The sequence below is a fragment of the Talpa occidentalis genome, unplaced genomic scaffold, assembly GCF_014898055.3.
Source record: "Talpa occidentalis isolate TD23 unplaced genomic scaffold, MPIMG_talOcc4v2.1 talOcc4.13, whole genome shotgun sequence".
In the NCBI taxonomy this organism is placed as follows: domain Eukaryota; kingdom Metazoa; phylum Chordata; class Mammalia; order Eulipotyphla; family Talpidae; genus Talpa; species Talpa occidentalis.
In genome coordinates this window covers 68002237-68021720 of record NW_023601322.1, presented here as the reverse complement: position 1 = coordinate 68021720, position 19484 = coordinate 68002237, and the positions used below count along the sequence as shown (strand labels likewise).

Genomic DNA, 19484 nt, shown 5'->3' with positions numbered 1-19484 from the left:
CTGAGTCAATATTCATTTTTCCCAGACTGTCTTTTAAAGTACTATATTATATGGTGTAAGGAAAGTCAACTTTCTCTCCCCACCTTCCCCACCCGCCAGTCTGACCAAAAACCCACACTAGAGGCTTATCCTGAACTATGTGAGCAGTGGAAATGTGCTAAATATGTAGTTTGTCATTGGATTACTTTGGGAAAGGCATTAATAATCTTGTTTGCTTTTTAAATACATTTATAAAGCAGGCAAGATTGCAGGTACATATTGCTGGTGTGTATATATGTTATACATACGTAAAATAACTAGCATAAAAGAAGTAAGTACATAGTTACGTAGAGATATTCAGGTCTCAGTCCTTCGCTGTTTTAAGCTTAAAATTCCCAGTATAAGCGTGCAAATGAAATTTAATTTGTGTTTTGTCTAGAAACTTCTTCAGTTGCCTCTGCGCTGGGGAACTAAGAACTCGTTCCTGGAGACAGTCACTGTTTCAGAAAATCAGGGCACTCCCAAACGCACACTGCTTCAGAATCCCTGGATGTAAATGTTTGGGACAAAGGGCAAGAAATTTAGAGATGGTCCAAGAAGGTGGACAGTTGCAAGCTCTAGTTTTCTCTCTGGGGGGGGGGCGTGGGGGTGCGTTAACTTTTGCAAGGACAAAAGGCAGGGGCCGACTGCCCCCCACAGCGCAATCCTACTGGCTTTGTTGCTACTTTGAGCACTGGGGATGGGGCAAGGGCTTGGTTCTGCGCAAGGTAAACCCTTGACGCATAGCAGTGGTCTTTCTAGGTAGGATTTCGTGAGATTTAGTCTCAGTGGAGATGAGGCATGCATATCCTGCAGGGGTCTTTGTGGAGACACTGCTACTCAGCCTTTGCCACCCTATTTGGGGCCGGGGTCTATCCAGGGTCCTGATCGCTACTCTGTGAGCCTGGTGGAGCCGCCACTTTGCACATGCATTTTTGTGCTGAGGGTTCCTATATTCTTTTCCAGACAGGCTTGGGGATAGGGGAGGGAGTGCAGGAAAAGCACCGAAAGGGTCCTGTGGGGTACTGGAGGGTGCCCCCAAACTAAACGGATGTTTGTTTTTTTTTTTTAAATGAGGCCCGAAGCCTGGATTTCTCGCAGAGTGGGCCTTTCCTTCAGGGAGCAATTTCAGGAACCACTGGACAAACGGGGGTTCTAGGGCTAGTTCATAGGACTACCCCAGTTTGCTCTTTGGTAGTCAGGGTGCTTTGCCCTGTTTCTTCCTCTTTAGTGGGAAGTAACAAATGTCAACCCATAGCTGAAATGGCTAATACTGGGTAGAATGGGGCCTTTGCTAAAAGAAAGGGAAGCTGGGAGTTCTTAGCAGGCTGGTTTGCCCCGGAGGTGAAGTGTTATTTTAGGGTCAGGCTAAAGCCCCGGACTGGTCTGGGTTTCTTGATCTCTAGTCTTTTCTTCACCCACCTTTTTTCCAGGAAGCTAGAGTGAGTAGGTACTCCACTGTCTCTGGGGCAAACAGTAAAAGAGACAAGTCGGCTTACTTTGGGGAGCGGGGATGTTCACTGGGTTCGGAGCCCACGGATGGGATAAGCACATTTTTCTCAGGTTGTGGGCAGCAGTCCATGCTTTTTTTTGAAAATGCCAAGAGTAGGGCTGTGGAGTCTGTATTCTCTGAGACCCCTCCAGAAGGTGATGGGGAGAATATAGGGACATTGTCAGGGGATCCCCTGGAGATAGGCCTTAACTTTCCCACAGGCTGCCAGGACTGCAGACTGCAGTGAGGGAGAGGAAACATTTGCTATCTATCTGGGAAAGAGGAAAATAGGCCTTCGCTTATGCCTGAGATCTAGGAAGATATAAATCAATTATTTGAGCCCCTTTCTAAAATCAGAGCGACCCCTCATTTAGCTGTCACTCTCCAAAGACTTGTTGGTTAATTAACGGCCGGTAATCTAGCAGTCTGCCTAATAAACGTGCTCTTTTAATGTTTTATTTGGGGGGGAGGCAGGGGCTCTTCTTGACACTTAGAAGTTTCTGGGAGGAGGGGTGAAAGGGGCGAACGAACCTGCTTTAATGAATCCCGTAAGGAAATGCGTTTCCCAGGAAATTCCTGACATTTTTAGCTTGTGAATTTCCTAAAGCCTGCTGGGTTTTCTCCTCCATTCTGGGTCCTTCTCGAGAGGAAGAAGAGTGGGCTGGGGGCTGAGGGCTCGGCAGGGCCTGGTTCATCCGCAGAGCTGGCCGGCGACCGCGGTTGGGCTCGGCCCAGAGCTGGTGCCCCCCTTCCCCAAATCTCGGGAGGAGGAGGGGGAAGCGGGCGGGCAGTCTTGGTCCCCGAGGGGCCTGATTCGAGGGTTTTGGGTGCGTGTGGGGTTTCTTTTTGATTGTTGCTTGTGGGGGGGCAGTGGAGCCCACGGGAACAGGCACTGCGGGCACCCAGGCCCTGGCGCGGCCGCCGTCCTCTGCGCGGCTCCCCCCGCCGGTGAGTGCGCCCGCCCGCCCGACTGTGCGGGGCTGCGGTTGGGGGGAGGGGGGAGCGGGATCATCTGAGGCCAGAGCCGCTGCGCGGGGAGGGGGAGCGGCGGGAGCGAGGGGAGGGAGAGGGGAGGGACTGGCTAGGTGTCTGCTGCTCCGCACCACTGCCGCCGGCGCCCCGTCCTCATCCCTGGCAGCCCCTTCTGCAGCTCAGGGCTACCACCGCACCACCGCTCCTCTTCCTCGCCCGCCTCTGCGGCCAGGGCTCTGCTCTGCGGTAGGAGACAGCCCGGGCGGGCGCCGGGTGGGCCTGTCTGGGTCCGGGTCTGAGTCTGGCTGGGGCCCACGGGGAGGGGGGCCGTGACTTGGTGTCCCCTCTCCGCAGCGGGTTCAGTGGCGTCGCGCAGGCCCCTCCCCCAACATCCTCTCTTTAGGGTCACAGGAAAGCAGAGCTCAGGCCCGCTCCCCTGCAGTCCCCTCTCCCCCGAGTCCCCCAACTCCCTGGGCCGAAGCCGCCCGGGGTCTGGCCGACAGCGACGGCCACGGCGGTGGCGGCGGCAGCTGCGACGCGGTGCGCCCCGCGCCCCCCTGGCGCGGCGGGGTGTGGGGCGAGGGCCGGTGGGCGGGCGCCGCCTGGCGGGCGGGCGCGCGGGGCCGGAGGCGCGGAGGGGGCGCGGGTCACGTGCCGGCGGGCGGTGGGCGCGTACAGTAGGGCGCCTGCTACTGTACTGGGCGTCAGTGCCCTGTTACCGGGTCTCGTCTGTCTCGTCTCTCCCGCAGATCTCGCGAGAGCGCTGCTGGCTGTGGGGGTTGCGGCGGCAGCAGGCGGAGCCGGGGAGGGAAAGCAGCGGCGGCTGAGGCGACTGAGGCGGCGGCGGGCGGAGCGGCAGGCGGCGGCGGCGCGGCGGCGGAGCGCAGCATCATGGCGGACCGAGACAGCGGCAGCGAGCAGGGTGGTGCGGCGCTGGGCTCGGGCGGCTCCCTGGGGCACCCGGGCTCGGGCTCGGGCTCCGGCGGGGGCGGTGGTGGCGGCGGGGGCGGCGGCGGCAGCGGCGGCGGCGGCGGCGGGGCCCCGGGGGGGCTGCAGCACGAGACGCAGGAGCTGGCCTCCAAGCGGGTGGACATCCAGAACAAGCGCTTCTACCTGGACGTGAAGCAGAACGCCAAGGGCCGCTTCCTGAAGATCGCCGAGGTGGGCGCGGGCGGCAACAAGAGCCGCCTCACCCTCTCCATGTCCGTGGCCGTGGAGTTCCGCGACTACCTGGGCGACTTCATCGAACACTACGCGCAGCTGGGCCCCAGCCAGCCGCCCGACCTGGCCCAGGCGCAGGACGAGCCGCGCCGGGCGCTCAAGAGCGAGTTCCTGGTGCGCGAGAACCGCAAGTACTACATGGATCTCAAGGAGAACCAGCGCGGCCGCTTTCTGCGCATCCGCCAGACGGTCAACCGGGGGCCCGGCCTGGGCTCCACGCAGGGCCAGACCATCGCGCTGCCCGCGCAGGGGCTCATCGAGTTCCGCGACGCCCTGGCCAAGCTCATCGACGACTACGGCGTGGAGGAGGAGCCGGCCGAGCTGCCCGAGGGCACCTCCTTGACTGTGGACAACAAGCGCTTCTTCTTCGATGTGGGCTCCAACAAGTACGGCGTGTTTATGCGCGTGAGCGAGGTGAAGCCCACCTACCGCAACTCCATCACCGTGCCCTACAAGGTGTGGGCCAAGTTCGGACACACCTTCTGCAAGTACTCGGAAGAGATGAAGAAGATCCAAGAGAAGCAGAGGGAGAAGCGAGCTGCCTGTGAGCAGCTCCACCAGCAGCAGCAGCAGCAGCAGGAGGAGACCGCCGCCGCCACCCTGCTACTGCAGGGTGAGGAAGAAGGGGAAGAAGATTGATCAAACTGAATGAAAATAAACCCCCACACATGCATACACACACACACACACACACAGTCACACACAGAGAAAATATACTGTAAAGAGAGAAAATAAAAAGTTAAAAAGTTTAAAAAAAAATTAACTGTTAACTCCAAGGGAGCACCACCCACAGAACCTCCACCAACTGACAGTTTCTCTTCTTGACTTGCCACCCATCGCTGGATGTTGTCCACTTTATCCACCATATAAAACAGTAAGCAGCTGCTAAAAACAAAAAACAAAAAAAATACAAAAAGTAATAACATTATATGAACTGTGTTTCCTACTTGATTAAAAAATATAAAGAACTGAGTGTTTATTTCCCTAATTAACCAAGAACTTTTGTACACGTTTAAGCTATTATTATTAAAAGTGTTTGCAAAATGGTCAAGATTATAATATTGCTGAATTATATAAAAGTCCTTTTCATGTTGAGCTAACATTTGACTTTAGCACAAAAAAGAGATATTTTAGAACACGTAAAATAATATTTTTAGTTTTTCTCATTTTGTTACCAAATTTCAGACCTTACATGGAGGTTATAGTATATTTGACACCCTATATACCTGTGATTAGAGATGTGTATATATATTTGAGGGCTAGGCATGCTGTGTGTCTGAGCTTTGTCTAAATGTTATGCAGAAGTTTGTAGAGTTAAAGGTACGTAGGTTTAATTCATGCAAGGTAAACAATAAGTGCTCTCTTTTATACAATATGCATTGCATCTGGACCTTAAACATATAAAAAATGGTCAGTGAAACTTCTGTGAACATGAAGAAATTATTAAAAAAGGCATTTAAATGAAATTTGCTAAGTTGTGATTTTTACGGTTGGAACCAAAGTTATTCAAATAGTAAAAGGAAAAGGAGAAAGAAAGAAAAAGGAAATCTCCCATAATATTTTTCTGCATCTGTTTGCTTTGACTGAGTAGGCGTTTTTTGTCATTATTGTGTATATGAGATGTACTTGTACCGTTCATAATATATTTTTTTTTATTATGTGTAGAAAGAGTTTAAAAATTTAACTAACGTGCAGCAATTTCCAGTGAACCTGTACTTGGACATCAGGTAGTGAGTCTTTGTGGTCACTAGCACTGTCTCCTAAACTTGTAAGAGGTCTGAAGCTATCCTTTGATTTTCGCCAGTGCTTTTAACTTATGTAGACCTGTTAAAAAGCAAAGCAACACAATTATAGTTATCCTACTGAGCCATGGATTCTGAGTTTCATTTTAGAAGTGAAAGCCAAGTTGGTGTATGTAAAGGATTTCCATGTAGCTGTGGTGCTAGTTATTACTGGCTACATTATATGCTAAGTGTATTTGTGTTCCCTAAGTGTACAAGCCTATCAAAAGTATGTTCTATAACTCATATAATCAAGGTTGTAGGGTATGAAAATGCAAAGCTTAGGAGAGCACTTTACCAAACTGGTGTCCTCCAAACTGAAATTGTTTGTAACGATAGTCTTACAGGTTTTCATTTAAAGATGTTTGTGTGCTTTTATTTGACAACTAACTTCTTGCTGCTGTATAGTAAAATATTAATATATTTTTATCATTAAACTGCTGCATGACTATCATCTTTGAGTGAAGAGAAAATGTTATAAAAAAAAAAGATGCCTTAAACAGTACATTTTGATTTGGAATTCTGTAGAAAGTATTTTGGTTAAAAAAAAAAAAAGGATTTTGTCTGGTAGAGTTCTGGGGATGGAATTGTTTCTTGGCAAATCCAGCCATTTAGATCTAACTGCTGTATGTAGAAGACACCACCTGTAGGAGCTGGAAGGTATTGGTGCTTCTCACATTTTAAAGCATTGGCCTAGGAAGGTGAAACAGTTGTCCTTTTGAAGGATTCTTTTTTTTTTTTTTTCTTTTTGTTCTGCTGGTTCTTTGGGTTTTGATTTGATACTTTTAAACTCCCTGGTTGAGTGTGTTGTCTTTGTTTTTGAGATCTACTGTATGTGTTGAATAACAAGCTATTTCCATTGTACTGTGCATTTTCCCATTAAATTGTTTGCTTTTAATATTCATACAACGTTGAATAAGAGGTGACCGTACAATAGTTAGGAGTTTCTTTACTTACAAAATCACTGGAAATTATTAAATTGCTTTCCCCTCCCCCCAAGGTGCATTTTTCTTATTTCCGTATAGTAAAGTTGAGCTTTTACAGTGCATAATGTGACATTTGGAATGCTTATCAACTGCATGTAAACATTAATAACCTGCACTTTTTTGTCTTAAGGTTCGTTGAGCTGTTTTGTTCACTGTACTTTAACTGTGATATGGAAAAGACTGCATTCTCTGTGTTGTTACTAGTTAGGAAAGAGAATTGCTTTGATTTTGTCTCTTGTTTACTATAGCTTCTTAAAGTTAAGCCTTGTACTACAGGTTGTTGGAGTACTCCTAGATCAGTGTTTCGTAGTAGCCAGCAATAAGTAGTGCAAGTCAACAAAAACACAGCAAACTTAGGCAAAGTGTCCTTTCTTTGAGATGCGAGTTCTTTCATGAGGTTTTCTTTAGGGTCAGAGTTAACCTAAAGTGAAGCCTTGCTTACCTATAGACTTCAGATTCTGCTTGGAATCCTACCGGATTAAGAAGCACATGTATTGTGCAATTGTCTTTACACTATAACAGTTAAACACAATCTTACTAAGATTCTGAAACCAGTGTCTGATTTACGGTCAGTGGATCTAAAAAGAAATCCACATGCAAATCTTTTAAGACTTCAGAGGTGATTATAGAAAAGACTAAGTGACTGTAAAGATGCTCTTTTTTGCATCTCACTTTATCTCCCCACACACCCAACCTTCCCTTCACCCCTCTCCTGTTGCATCCTTTCCCCACCCTTTCTCCCAGGTGCTCGGTACTTTACCAAGGTTCTATATCTCAGTGTTTTATGTTGGAGTTTTTCCTTGTTTTTATTTCACTGGTTGGTATACCCTGTTTTGTGTTGAAACAAAAAAGGAAATGGTATATTTGACCATATGTGTTATTCATAGAAGACAGTATGATCAAATGTGCCAAAAACAAGCAAACAAAACTTAATTCCTGCAAGTATGCCTTATTTTTAATGATCTGCTTTGTCTTACAATTAAGGTCCAAGAGCTTGGTTAAACTATATTATTTGCCTAAGTATAAAAGAAAACTTGAAATGCATTGCAATATTGATGTTCTTTAAAATGAGAGACACTGTCAAGTAATTTAATTCAGAGATCAGCCACCAGATCTGAAATGCCCATATATATGTGTGTGTTTGGTGTTTTTTTTTTTTTTTTCTTTTAAATCACCAAATCTTTTTTAAAGCTACTTTTTACTTGTGCCTCCTATTTATCATGCTGATGTTAGAAGCAGCAGTCATCCAGCCACAGAGGGAGCTAAAGTTAACTAACCAGAACTGTAGAAATCATTATACATGCCTTTGACGACAAAGGAAGTTCATAAGAAAAGCTATGTTGGCTTTTCCTCCACTAGATACAGATTGGAGATAGATGAATATTTGCCAAATGAAAAAAAAAAGACAATGCGAGTCAGGAAAGACAAACTTTTCCAGCTTCTCAAAAGCCATGGAGAGTAGAAACCAAAACCAACAAATTAAAAACCTTGAAAGTCTCACTTTCTAATTTTCCCATGCAGGGGTTTGTAATTGACTCAAAGTGCAAAGTATAGCAAAGTGTGTTTTCTAAGGTCTTCGCATCTAGAGATGGATAACTATTTTGATTTGATTTTTCAGGTAATGGAGAAAGCTGCTAGTATTTTTAACCCCTGCCTAAAGAAGACAGATCATTTCATTTGGGAGCAAATACTTATTGCCTTGAAAAATAGCACTGTAATAGCCTATGATAATTAGTTGTAGAGTAACCTTTATCCCTTTTAAACTATGCAAATTATTAAATAAGTGTAAATTAGGATTCAATTAAAGATAGTTGATTATATTGCAATCAGATGGCATTCACAAACTTAACTGGAGCATATACAAATAAATTCTATTAGACTAAGAGTTTTTGTATGCTAACAGAAAAATATAATTTAGCTACCTATTCTAAAAATGGTGAATATTATTAATATTGTATAATAGGACTGGGAAGACTGCCTCCTTTTTTGAAGAGAGAGAGATTAAGGATTTTTATAATTGTTTTTCATCAAATTTTAATATTTTTGTCAAATTTTTAGGTATTTAATTTGTAAAAGTTTGCTTTGTACTGGCATACAGAAAATAGGGTATTGATTTTAAACTTTTTGAAGCCAAGTGATCAAGTACATTTGTAATAAAAGTCAATGGATCTATATCAGTTGTACTCACTGTTTTCATTTCTTATTAATATAGGAGTAGTGTATTTTTTTCTGCAGGAATACGGAACTAAATTGGGGTGGAAGGGAGGGGAAAGAAAAGTCTGTTGATAACAAGAGTCCGGGTGGGTGCCATGGCCCAAGCACTTTATAGCCTCTTTAAGTCAGTTAAGATTTGGTGTATGCACATGTCAGATGATGCATATGTCAATTTTTTTCTTCCTTTTTTCCTATGGAACTTGATATTCGTGGGGGTCATCTCATTTATTTTGGTTTCTGTGCTTTGCATTTGGCACTTGAAACTTTCTAAACTTAACATTTTTCTTTTGTGACATTTTGGGTTTTCTGCCATCCATGGTGACCCCACCATGGGCATGATTATTTTTCCACATATGGTTCACCTCTCAGATATTCCCACTCATTTTTTCATATCACACACACACAAACACACACATTTCTAGATGGTTTTATAATGGGGATTTCTGAAATTGTTCCTCTGGTGGCTTTCATAGCTCCACAGTTCATTTTGTTTTACGTGTGAACATGCTTTTAAGGTTCTTCCCTATAAAGAATGAGATACCAAATCTAATGACTTTTATCTCCTTTTAAGAGTCTTTTCAATATCAGAATGAGATCCTGCTCTCTAGTAAAAGGTTACTAAAGCAAGGGAATCTTTAGCAACTTAGATTTGAAACAATTGGTGATAACTCTGAGTATAACATTTATAGTTTATTATCCCTAAACCTGAATATCTTCGTAATTTGGAGATATATTGCCCCATGAGAATGGAATGAATAGGAAAGAATTTATTAGAATCAGCAAAGTGAATAATTTTGCTGAAATTATTTGTGTGAAAGTTGTCTGTTCAAGTCTATCCATTTTCAAATTATACTTTATGATATATGTAGGGTTTCTTTTTCCCATTGCAAGCTAACTGAATGTAGGCTTTTCATAATGAAGTACATGATAAAAACTAAAATGATTACTGCTCTTACAATTATTGTTTTCACCCAGCAGCATGAATTACTGTAGAGAATTTGCAACATTTTAAAGATAGCCTTTTAATGTTTGAGGAGTTATTTGATCCTAAAACCTAAACTTAAGGCCTAGACATTTCACAGATTCTTTCTGAACAGAAATTTCATTACGGACTAAGTGAAGATAAACCTAAACTAGCAGGTAGAGTTTCAGGATGCAAGAACAACCAGGTGAAAAGTGAAAGATATGCTAGGTTTCAAGCCAATAGTTTGTCATCTTTTAGCTGCTAAACTGACTGCAAAGTTTTGATGGCACTTTATGTCTTTAGAAAAGTTGAATATGGAAAGATCACTTGTTAAAAACATTTTCTTAAAAAGAATTTCATAGCTATTCGTTTTTATTTTGTATATGTGCTGCCGAAGCAAGCACTATTCATTTTTATTTTGTCCCCATATTATGTTTGGTAATTTTTTTTCCTGATGTGCTTTGCTTTTGTGGAAAATTGTCTTGTTTGATAGGTAGCAACATGGTGGTGATCCTCTGCATGAAATGTACTTCTCACAGACCAGAAATATTTTACTCATTTTGGATTTTCAGGATTTTTGTGTTTTCATGACTATCTATTTTGCTTTTGATGATTATCAGTAATTTGCTCAATAATTAAATTTTGGTAGCATTTCATGAAAAAAAAAATCAAGCTAAATAGTTCAGTTTTATTGATTTTAGGATCTACTGTAATGATTCAAGAGGACTCCAAGTTCTAGAACCAAGCCCTTGTCTGCTAGAATTTCGAACAATATGAAAATAACTCTTTTTACCATGTGTTTTGGTCTAAACTGCATTGACATACAAAAGGATCCTAGGAGGACTTAAAATGTCCTATTATGAAGTGGCCATTACACTTGTGGGACAGGTGACTTAGGTATTTATCTTGGCTAGTTTAGTGATGGCCATCAGGTAATGAATTGTTAAACACATGGTAAGATTGGGTAAAACTCCCATTCAGCTGGAGTGAATTGGCAATTTCCAGTGCAGGTAGTTGGTGGTATTTGACCGACCTACCTATCTACCTACCTACCTACCTACCTACCAACCATATACATAGGCATTTTCTTTCTCCTATCCTCCTTTTTCCTTGTTTCTCTCTCCTTTTTCTCCTTATTCTTGTTCTTGTCGAAAGCCTGCCCAGTAGCAATCAAGCTTAACCCCCTTGAGAGGGAAGTAAAGAAATTGCTGACTCCTGCCTTAAAACATAGCTAACTGATGATCCAGAAAGAATTGTATATTATGAGGTAATGAGGCAGTTTTTTTCTGACTGCTGTTTTTCCCATAGTCATAAGTTGGCAGTTTGATGGGCATGGACATTAAGAAATTGTGACTTTTGAAGAGAGTAAGAAGTATGTGTATTTGGGGGAAGTTACTGGGGGCTGAGACTTAACTGGTATAGAAATTTGAGCACAGAACGGGGAGAGCTGTTTAATGTGTTCATAAACGGGAGCATGAGAGGTAAATAAAGGAATAACTTGATTGGAGGTAGAGTGGGAGAAATTGTTATTGCAGGTAGGAGAAGTTACTAAGATGGAGTCGTAAATGAATGTTTTTTGCTAAGGACAATGGAGTTGATGTTCAGTAAGGAAGTTTCAATAAAGCTAGAGAAAATGGGTCCCGTCCATTGTTGGTTATGAGAAAGCTTTAGGTCTGTAACTTGATGTTATGATGATGTATTTACAAATCTTTTTTCAGGTGTAGGGTGTTTGCTTTATTAGGACAAATTAAGTAGCACAAAGGTGGGATGGCAACTTTTCTGGTCCAGCCAAGTTGGTACTGGGGACTTAACTATTTTGGAGGAAAGAGGATAAATTTCAAACTTTTTCAGAGTTGTCATTTTTAAACTATCAGAAATAGTTACACACATTATTCTCTGAGCTCATGTTACAATGTAGTTTTATTTACTTTTCAAAATAGTCCTAGGTCAAATCATTCCATTTTACAGTCCACAAAGATCCATATTATGCCTTGGCTTTACAGAACCTTGAGCCTTCAGTCCACATAAATTTTTAAGCTAGAGGATTAAAAAAACTGGGTAGAAACAATAAATTGCAACTTTATATATATATTTTAATTTCTTCTTCATTTTCAATCCTAACAACTATTTAGTCTTGTAGGCTTTATGAGGTCCTCAATAATACTGCATTTCTGGAACTAGATAACATACCCCTGCCTACAGGTTTGTGTTTATTTTCCTACCGTCCATGTTACTTTAGAGTTGTAGAATTCCTGAGACTTCAGTCGTGGCAGATGTGACTAATATAATTTTGTACATATTTGAAGTTCTTTATGTCCTTTGTAGGCTGAACTGGTTGTGTTTAGTTTTCTGTTCCCATTATCCTAGGATCATTTTAAATTATTTAAGATAAAGAATTGCTGTAATACTCATTTTTTTTTATAATTCAAGTATATTTATATTAACTTTTCTAGTTTGGTGTCGACTTAGTCTCAGTGCTATTGACTGGTTACTTTCAAGTTCAATTTTACCCAAATTTGTATGTTAGTGATAAAATCTCTTTAAAGATAGCCAAAAAGTTGTTCTGATTTTGTGTTTGGAAGGTGACTTTTTTTAATTGTTACAAATGTCGAGTTCGTTAACAATAGCAGATTTATCTTTGTTATAGGTGATTTTGTAGAGTTGGCACTTGATATGATTTCCACATTTTATTGTGTGTCAGATTTTAATTATAGTACAGATCCGTACTATAACTTGTTTAAGTCAGTGCAGAGCCTTCTTAAATAGCCCCTCCCTTAGGAATCGCTTCAAGAAAGGTGAATTCCCAAAGCTGTGTCAAGAACCAGTGATTTAAATGACTGTGAGACAAATCTTTGAAAGACTTCCTTGAGTCTAGTCAATGGAGATAAATGATAGCCCATTTCCATGCTGCATACAGTTGTTAGGGTTTATAAAGTTGTCAGTGTGTAAAAGTGCAAAAGCAGGAAAGACTATGTGAAGTTGCCTATGAAATTTCTAATTTTCTTTATTTGCACTATTTATCTTTGCACTTGATTTTTTTAAATTCAGGACTAGTCACTTTCATTTTTGTTTCTAGTCTTTTCTAATTTCTTACAGAATTATTTTCAATATCCCACCCAAAGCAAAACTTATATGCAATTAAATATACTTTATAAGTCCAAGAAAATATTTCTTAGTGTTAGCTATATAGAATAAAAATTTTGTTTTGATAAAATTTTTAATATGGGCCTTTATTTGCCAGTAAAATCCTTTGTAAACGTGAGCTTTATTAAACTATTTGAATAGACAAAGTGAAGCTTAGGATAGGGAATATATATATATATGTATGTATGTATGTATGTATGTATGTATGTATTATGTATGTATATGAAATGATCTCTTTGCAATTTCCAGCCTGAGATGGCCTAGTTCTGGAGTGTTGATTGGTTTTCAACTGAAGTCAATGAGATTTGAGTCTTGCTAGGTATTGGCTTAAAAAGCTAGACGTGAAGCGAGTGGCAAGTGGCAGCTCCCTCTTTCGTGTAGATTTCTGTAATATAGAGTTTCTTCATGGTCAGTATGCTATAACTGGTATTGAAATAATTATATTAAATGAATATTCCTTTTTGGAATTCAAGGTTGACTCACTTTTTGAGGCGAGGGTGGCAAGGAGTAAGGGACTTTAACTAGAAGCATTCTTATAACCTCAAAAATGTACTCTAGAAAGAATGGAACAAAATGTGTACCTGTGAATATTTTTTTTTTTGTCTTAGTGAGATTGTACAACAGTGTTCAGAATTGCAAAAGAAAAAAAGTTTGACAGTTTTGTCAATAGAACAGAAATGTGTTTTGGCTAAAATTATTTTTGATTTTTATTTAATTTTATATTCCCTTCCCTATAGCCTTTTAGATGCTTCATACTTAAAACCAAGAAGTGAGAGGCCTCTTTTCAGATCTGGTTTATTTTTGGAATGCTTGAGTGTGTTTCTGGATGGGGGTGCAGGGAGTGGTGTTTTAATTCTTGACATGCTCTTCTCAGCATGTTTTGCTAGTCATTCCGGATCTTATGTTTGCAAATTTTGTTGGAAATTCAGTGATGTATTTGAAATGCATCACTGTGAATGCTTGTGGCTGGACTTTGTTGTGGAATCTGTGGCTTTGTTTTTAATTTGGATAGAAAGCTAAATCTTCCTTGTTCAGGTTACAGGTTTATCTGGTGAATTGTGCTGGTCGTTGTCTAAATGCGGACCAATTTTGGGAAATGAAAGTTGACGAATGTGTATTTGACTCTAGATAATCCTTTACTCAAAATTGTAAATTAGAGGCTCATATCATTGCTGTTGTCTTAAGTTTCATGTTGTCAGTTCTTTAAATGTAGATGATGATCAACATTATATCTATGAATTTTCTTTAGGAAGAGACAAAAACTCAGTCTCCAAGCGTTTTCTTGGAGACAAACTTTACCATATATGAAAAACGAAAAAATTTAGAAAATGGCTTTGATTATTTTTATTGGAGTTCAATCAGCTTAATTATTTTTCCTAGTTTGAAGCACTTATTTCCCAAATGTGAATAAAGGGGAAAGATCAATAAGTTGGCCCTTTTTATTGAGGCCATTTTTAGTTTCTGCCCCCCGTCCCTCCATCCTGGTATGAAAGAAATTACGGGTATCCCTCTAAATCCCTGTAACCCCTTTTTGGGGTCACAGATACCTTTGATAATCTGATGAACGTGGTGGACCCGCTCCCCAGGGGGAAAAAAAACTGCTCCTACACAGATAATTTTGCGTATAACCTCAGGGGCATCTCTTATCTTCTGAAACCCAAGTTAAGAATCTCTGCTCTAAGTAAACTCCATAGGAAAAATAATAATAATAATGCATTTAATTGATAAAATTAGAAACTATTGGCTTAAAACATTGAGATAGGAATTATTGTTAGATGGTGGCCCCTACTTAAAATTGTGACTTGTAACCAGCTTTGTTAGACGTTAGACCATCCAGATGGAAGGAAAAAGAAGTAAAGTTCTGAGAGCTGTTTCTAAGGAGTCAGGGCATCCCTCTCTAGACATGGGAGCCATGTCTAGTGTTAAGGTTCAAGGCAGGGGTCAGGGTGCCTGACAGCTTCTAGCAGGGTAGAGTTTGATAAACCACAATGCTCAGGATGACTAGGGGTTAGCCATTATCTTAACCCCTTCCTCACCAAAAGATTTTAGTTTTGTCTATTGGGAAACAAGATGTCACTAGGGAAAAAAAAGATTTGCCTTATAACTTTGCTGGAACACATCAGTTGGTGACATGGGACACCAGTATTTTTGAGAAGGTGCATAAAACCAAAGTAAATTATTCTCTATGTAGAATATTATTTACTAGTAACATTTGTTTGGATGTATTAGCTTTGACAATTTTTACCAGTAAATACTGATTTTGTTTAAGACTGGGAATCCAGTTTATAAATAGAATAGTTGATATATCTGTCCTTTACCCCATGTAAAGAATAGTTTAAAGATTTATGCATACTTTTTACTTTCCTCTCTTGATGCCATGGAGTGGGGTGGGTTGGGGGGGATGTCTTTGAGTCAACTACTGACAGAATGTCTTCTCCAAATTTGAAAATTGAGAAGCAGCACTTTAAGTCTAACTCTACACCATTTTAGTGCATGTATTAGTTTTAATAATGATTTTTGGTGCATGCCTTTGGGCTTATTCAAAAGTGTACAATAGGAAAGTATATTTCCTTTCTTAGAAAGGAGATGTTTTTCTACTTTGCAACATGTGATTACAAAATCTTCCTCTCTGGGAAGATTAACCATGTATTGAACTACTGAAAAGTATATATTTTTAGATATACAGAAGGAATCTACATGGAGCAGCATTCAGACCTATATAGAAGTCATAGCATTCTGTATAGGACCAAAAAGGAAATAACATTAAACTCTTAAACAGACTTTGTTGGGTAGAAATACCTTTAGATCTTGCTTTGACTTCGAAAAAGAAAATGCCACAGAAGTTTGCTGAAAACTTTTGTTGCTTGAATTTTCTCTGTCAGTGTATTTAGCCCAAGTACAACAGTTTTGGGCTAACACATAAGAATCAAAAACAAAACAAAACAAAACAAAAACAAAGCTAACTAAATAGATCAGTCTGGTTTGTCAATCCAGCTTGACTGAAATAAGTAAACTAATCGCTCGTAACATGAAAAACTGTCCAACTCCTCTAAGGTTTTGACAAAATAACCTTGGCTGATGTGGGAAGGTTCCCACTTTGATTTCTGACCTGACAGCGAAGATTCATGCTTGACATGATTTCAAACCTGACAGTGTCTGTTTAAGGAGCTATGGTACAGTTTGCTAATTCAATCCCAGATACCTGTTGATTACCCGTGAGATCTAGAGTCCAAAGTAGCCAGCAGCTGTATCCCTGAGTGCTCTGTGCCCATCAGATCTCTTAAAGTAAGCAGGGTTGGGACAGGTCACAGCTCAGATGAGTGACCTCAAGTGCTGTGGACAGCCCCAGATTCAAGAATTGTATCAACTTTCTTGGGAGTCATCACTGAACTAACGTCCCACACGGTATTACTTGCTATAGATGCTCTCTTTTGGAAGAGGCCCAGAGGATACATCCTAATCGCTTGTGGTACTCAGAGAGGGGGTGCTAACTCTGATGCCCTGGCCAAATTCCAGTTTAGGGATGTGGGTCTTCTTCTTGCCATTCTAATTGGAAATGTGCATCGCTTCCCATTTTCCCTGTTGATCTCAGTGCAAACTTGCACTAGTCTGTTTCTTTGCCCCAGTCCCAAGTCTCTAAGATGCTGGTGTGTATTATATGGGCCAAGTTCATGCCTTGTCCTAATGCACAAGAGTTGAGGAATGAGTGACCCTGGTGTACTTGGAGAACACACAGGAGCGGCCCTGTGTTTGGAAGATAAACTTGTGATGCTTTGGGGATGAAATTGGCCCTCTTTTAGCATAATTTGGGGAATGTGCACTGGCCGGAGGCTTCCAGCCATGAGGTGTGAGCTGAAACCTACTTTCCCTCTTTTCTTATAGCATGTTGAGAAAATCTGTTGGGTTTTCAGCAGTCAGGGAAGGCCGGAGTTCTGCAGCTTTAATCTGGGTAACTTGAGGCTGGTTTGAGCAGGACTTTGGTTAATTAACTGGGTTCTCAGATGCCACAGACTCCGTGAAAAGTCACCATTATTTTCAATGGTTGTGATAGAATTTCCCCCACTAGTCATTATTTTAAGATTATATTGCAGAGTCGTTTTATTTGAGCTTTTTTGTGTATACACAATCCCAAACTGGAAGAAATTTTAAAAAAAAGGAATCCTGCTGTGAAAGGTATATATTACTCTAGATTTTTCTTACTGTAAATATTGTAAGATTGTAATACTGTCGATATTTTATTAACCAACAAATGTTAATCTATGTGAATTCAGACTTATTTTAAATGTGCTTCTTATTTACTGTGTGTGGTCCCTGTTGCTGACAGTATTAAGTTATATTCTGATGTAAGATTAACTTTATTAAAGAATGTAAACATTAATGTTTCCTTATGGGAAAACAAATAAAGTATAAAGAAGACAATTCTTTTAATTAAAATATACTGTGTATTTACACTTGCTAGACCCAGCACCACTTATAAATTTAGTACACTGTTCAGAGTTTTAGTTACCACAGCTGACATGGTTGTGCTCTATTTGAAAGTCCAAGAGTAGGTATTGTTGGAATATAAACAGTTTGTATTTGTCTGCTGTGAATCAATCTTGAAATTTCTAATCAAGTTTGTAAAATTTTTATAGTAAAACATTTTAATGACAATTTAAAAATTTATCTTCTCTAAAGAATGGTCAAAACTATATCCTTTCAGAAATATAATTGTTCTTTAATATCTTTCCAAAATGACTTTGGTTAAATGGACCAGATGTATATTAGTTAAAATTTAGGACAAAGTTGTGATATTCTTTGCGTTTACAAGTTAATCCTTATTGGAAATGTGCCAATTATACAGTAGAATATCATTAATTTGCACTGTTTGGGGACCCCATTAAGAATGCTGAATTTTGCCAACTAAGAAGTAAGCAAATGCAATTTAAAAAGTAAATCTGAGCATTCTGTATTAAATATGTGCAGTTATTATCACATGAAGAAGCGCAGTGTGTCGGGCTGTAATATAACCATACTTGCTGTCATGTTCTCCCATCTCAGTGCTGGGAACTCACCATGTGGAAACCAAGCAAATGTGTTGTGCATCAGCCGGCTTGAGTTTGTTCAATATCAAAGCTGAAACTAGCGAGGTCTGCTGTACTGCTTATTGAAGTATTGTGATTCTTTTAGGCATTGATTCTTATAAAATATATACTGTAACAGTATACTTTGTACAGATTTAAATTTTATTTGAAAAAATGAAATAAAGTAGGCAAAAAATAAAGATGTTTATTTTTCATGTGACTACATAAACAGATCAGTCTTTTGTTTCAGTGCCTTTGGGGTGGCGGTCTGGTTGCTCTTGGATTTTTTTTTTTTAATAATAGGTGGAAACCGCTTTTAGGACTGAGCAGCAGGTATACTTGGCTGGTCATTAATTGGCTGTGATCCCGAAGTGTGCTCTCTCTCACACTGGAAAACTCTCTTTTATGTTCCCTTTGACAACAAATAGGTTCTTCTTAAAGATTTTATGTGAATGGCCTCCCTATCTTGCTGCTTGATTCAGTTTTTTAAATTCTCTGTTAGTGTGACGGTTAACCTAGCCATCACAGCTGAAAAGAAAAACTTTTCTCGTAGATCATGCTCCTTTCCCATGGAAGGTTTTCTGTTGTTTTAAAGTTGGAGTTGGTTTGGGAAAGTGGAAGAGTTATAAAAGCATATATAACAAAAGATGAAGAGAATCCCCTACAGAAAATCGAGGTTGTGCTTAAAAATAAGATCCTTTCAAAACTGCTTTTCTAGTGAGTGGAGTGGTAGACGATAAATGAAGTTACCGATAAAATGTGGCACGGGAGTGAGCAAAAGAGTTTTAACAGGACTTTCTCGTGGAAGTTTAGATTATCTGCCCAAAAAGAACCATCCCAGTTTTGACTAAAATCAGTGAAGGCCTCAGACTCCCTCAGTCTTTAGAAGTGGAGTTGAAAGTGCCATTTGTGACTTTCTACTCATTTTATCTTTACTGATGCTTTCGCTGAGGGGCTGGATCTGAGGAAGGCTTGGAACACTATAGGATTTTTTTTTTTTTCCAATGTTACTTACATGTGTATGACAGCAGTTACATTCTAAAAACCGGTGCTTGGACATAGAACTATCTCAAGTTCACAGATTCACAGTTCCCGTCTTCCTTGCATGAATCCCAAGACTGTTTTGTTTTGATTTATTCTCTTGCTAAAATAGCCCTCCTTTGTAGAGCACAGCAGAGTTAGACTAGCTTCCACATCTGACAGCCACCAACTCCAATAGAAATAATGTAGAAATTTTGCTGTGTAAAGACTTAGAGCTGAAGGTGCCAGTATTTGAGGGGGACAGGGGTGGGAGGTGAGAGGGGGAGGAGAGTGAGGTGCTAACAAACTTAAGTTTCCCCTAAGTTCTCCAGTACCTGTCATTTGGGGGGCACACAGAGGTCAAGCAGGTGGATACTTCCTGAAGAGGAGACCAAATTCTCCTCTCTCCTTGTTCCTCAAGGTGGAACAAGGCAAACCCTTGGGTCCTGTGGGAGAGGTCTGCAATTAAATATGCCCTGTGGCCATCTTGGAGAGCAAGGGGTGAGGTTCTGTAAGACTACAGGCCAAATACCCCAGACTTGGGGTAGATCTGAACTATAGGGCAAAGCTTTTAGGGCCATAAGAGCCCCTTAAGAAAGAAGCCCAGCA

The 19484-nt window shown here is 40.7% G+C and overlaps 2 protein-coding genes across 2 annotated transcripts; both read left to right on the top strand.

The window, feature by feature from the left end:
- Positions 1-3317: 3317 nt before the first annotated feature.
- On the top strand, positions 3318-5935 carry PURA (purine rich element binding protein A). Its single transcript, XM_037509164.1, has one exon. The coding sequence runs from the start codon at positions 3374-3376 to the stop codon at positions 4340-4342; it is 969 nt and encodes a 322-aa protein (XP_037365061.1). The 5' UTR covers positions 3318-3373; the 3' UTR covers positions 4343-5935.
- Positions 5936-15198: 9263 nt separating this feature from the next.
- On the top strand, positions 15199-18078 carry IGIP (IgA inducing protein). The gene has a single exon (XM_037509161.2). It carries the CDS (start codon positions 17750-17752, stop codon positions 17909-17911), a length of 162 nt encoding a protein of 53 aa, XP_037365058.1. The 5' UTR covers positions 15199-17749; the 3' UTR covers positions 17912-18078.
- Positions 18079-19484: the final 1406 nt, after the last annotated feature.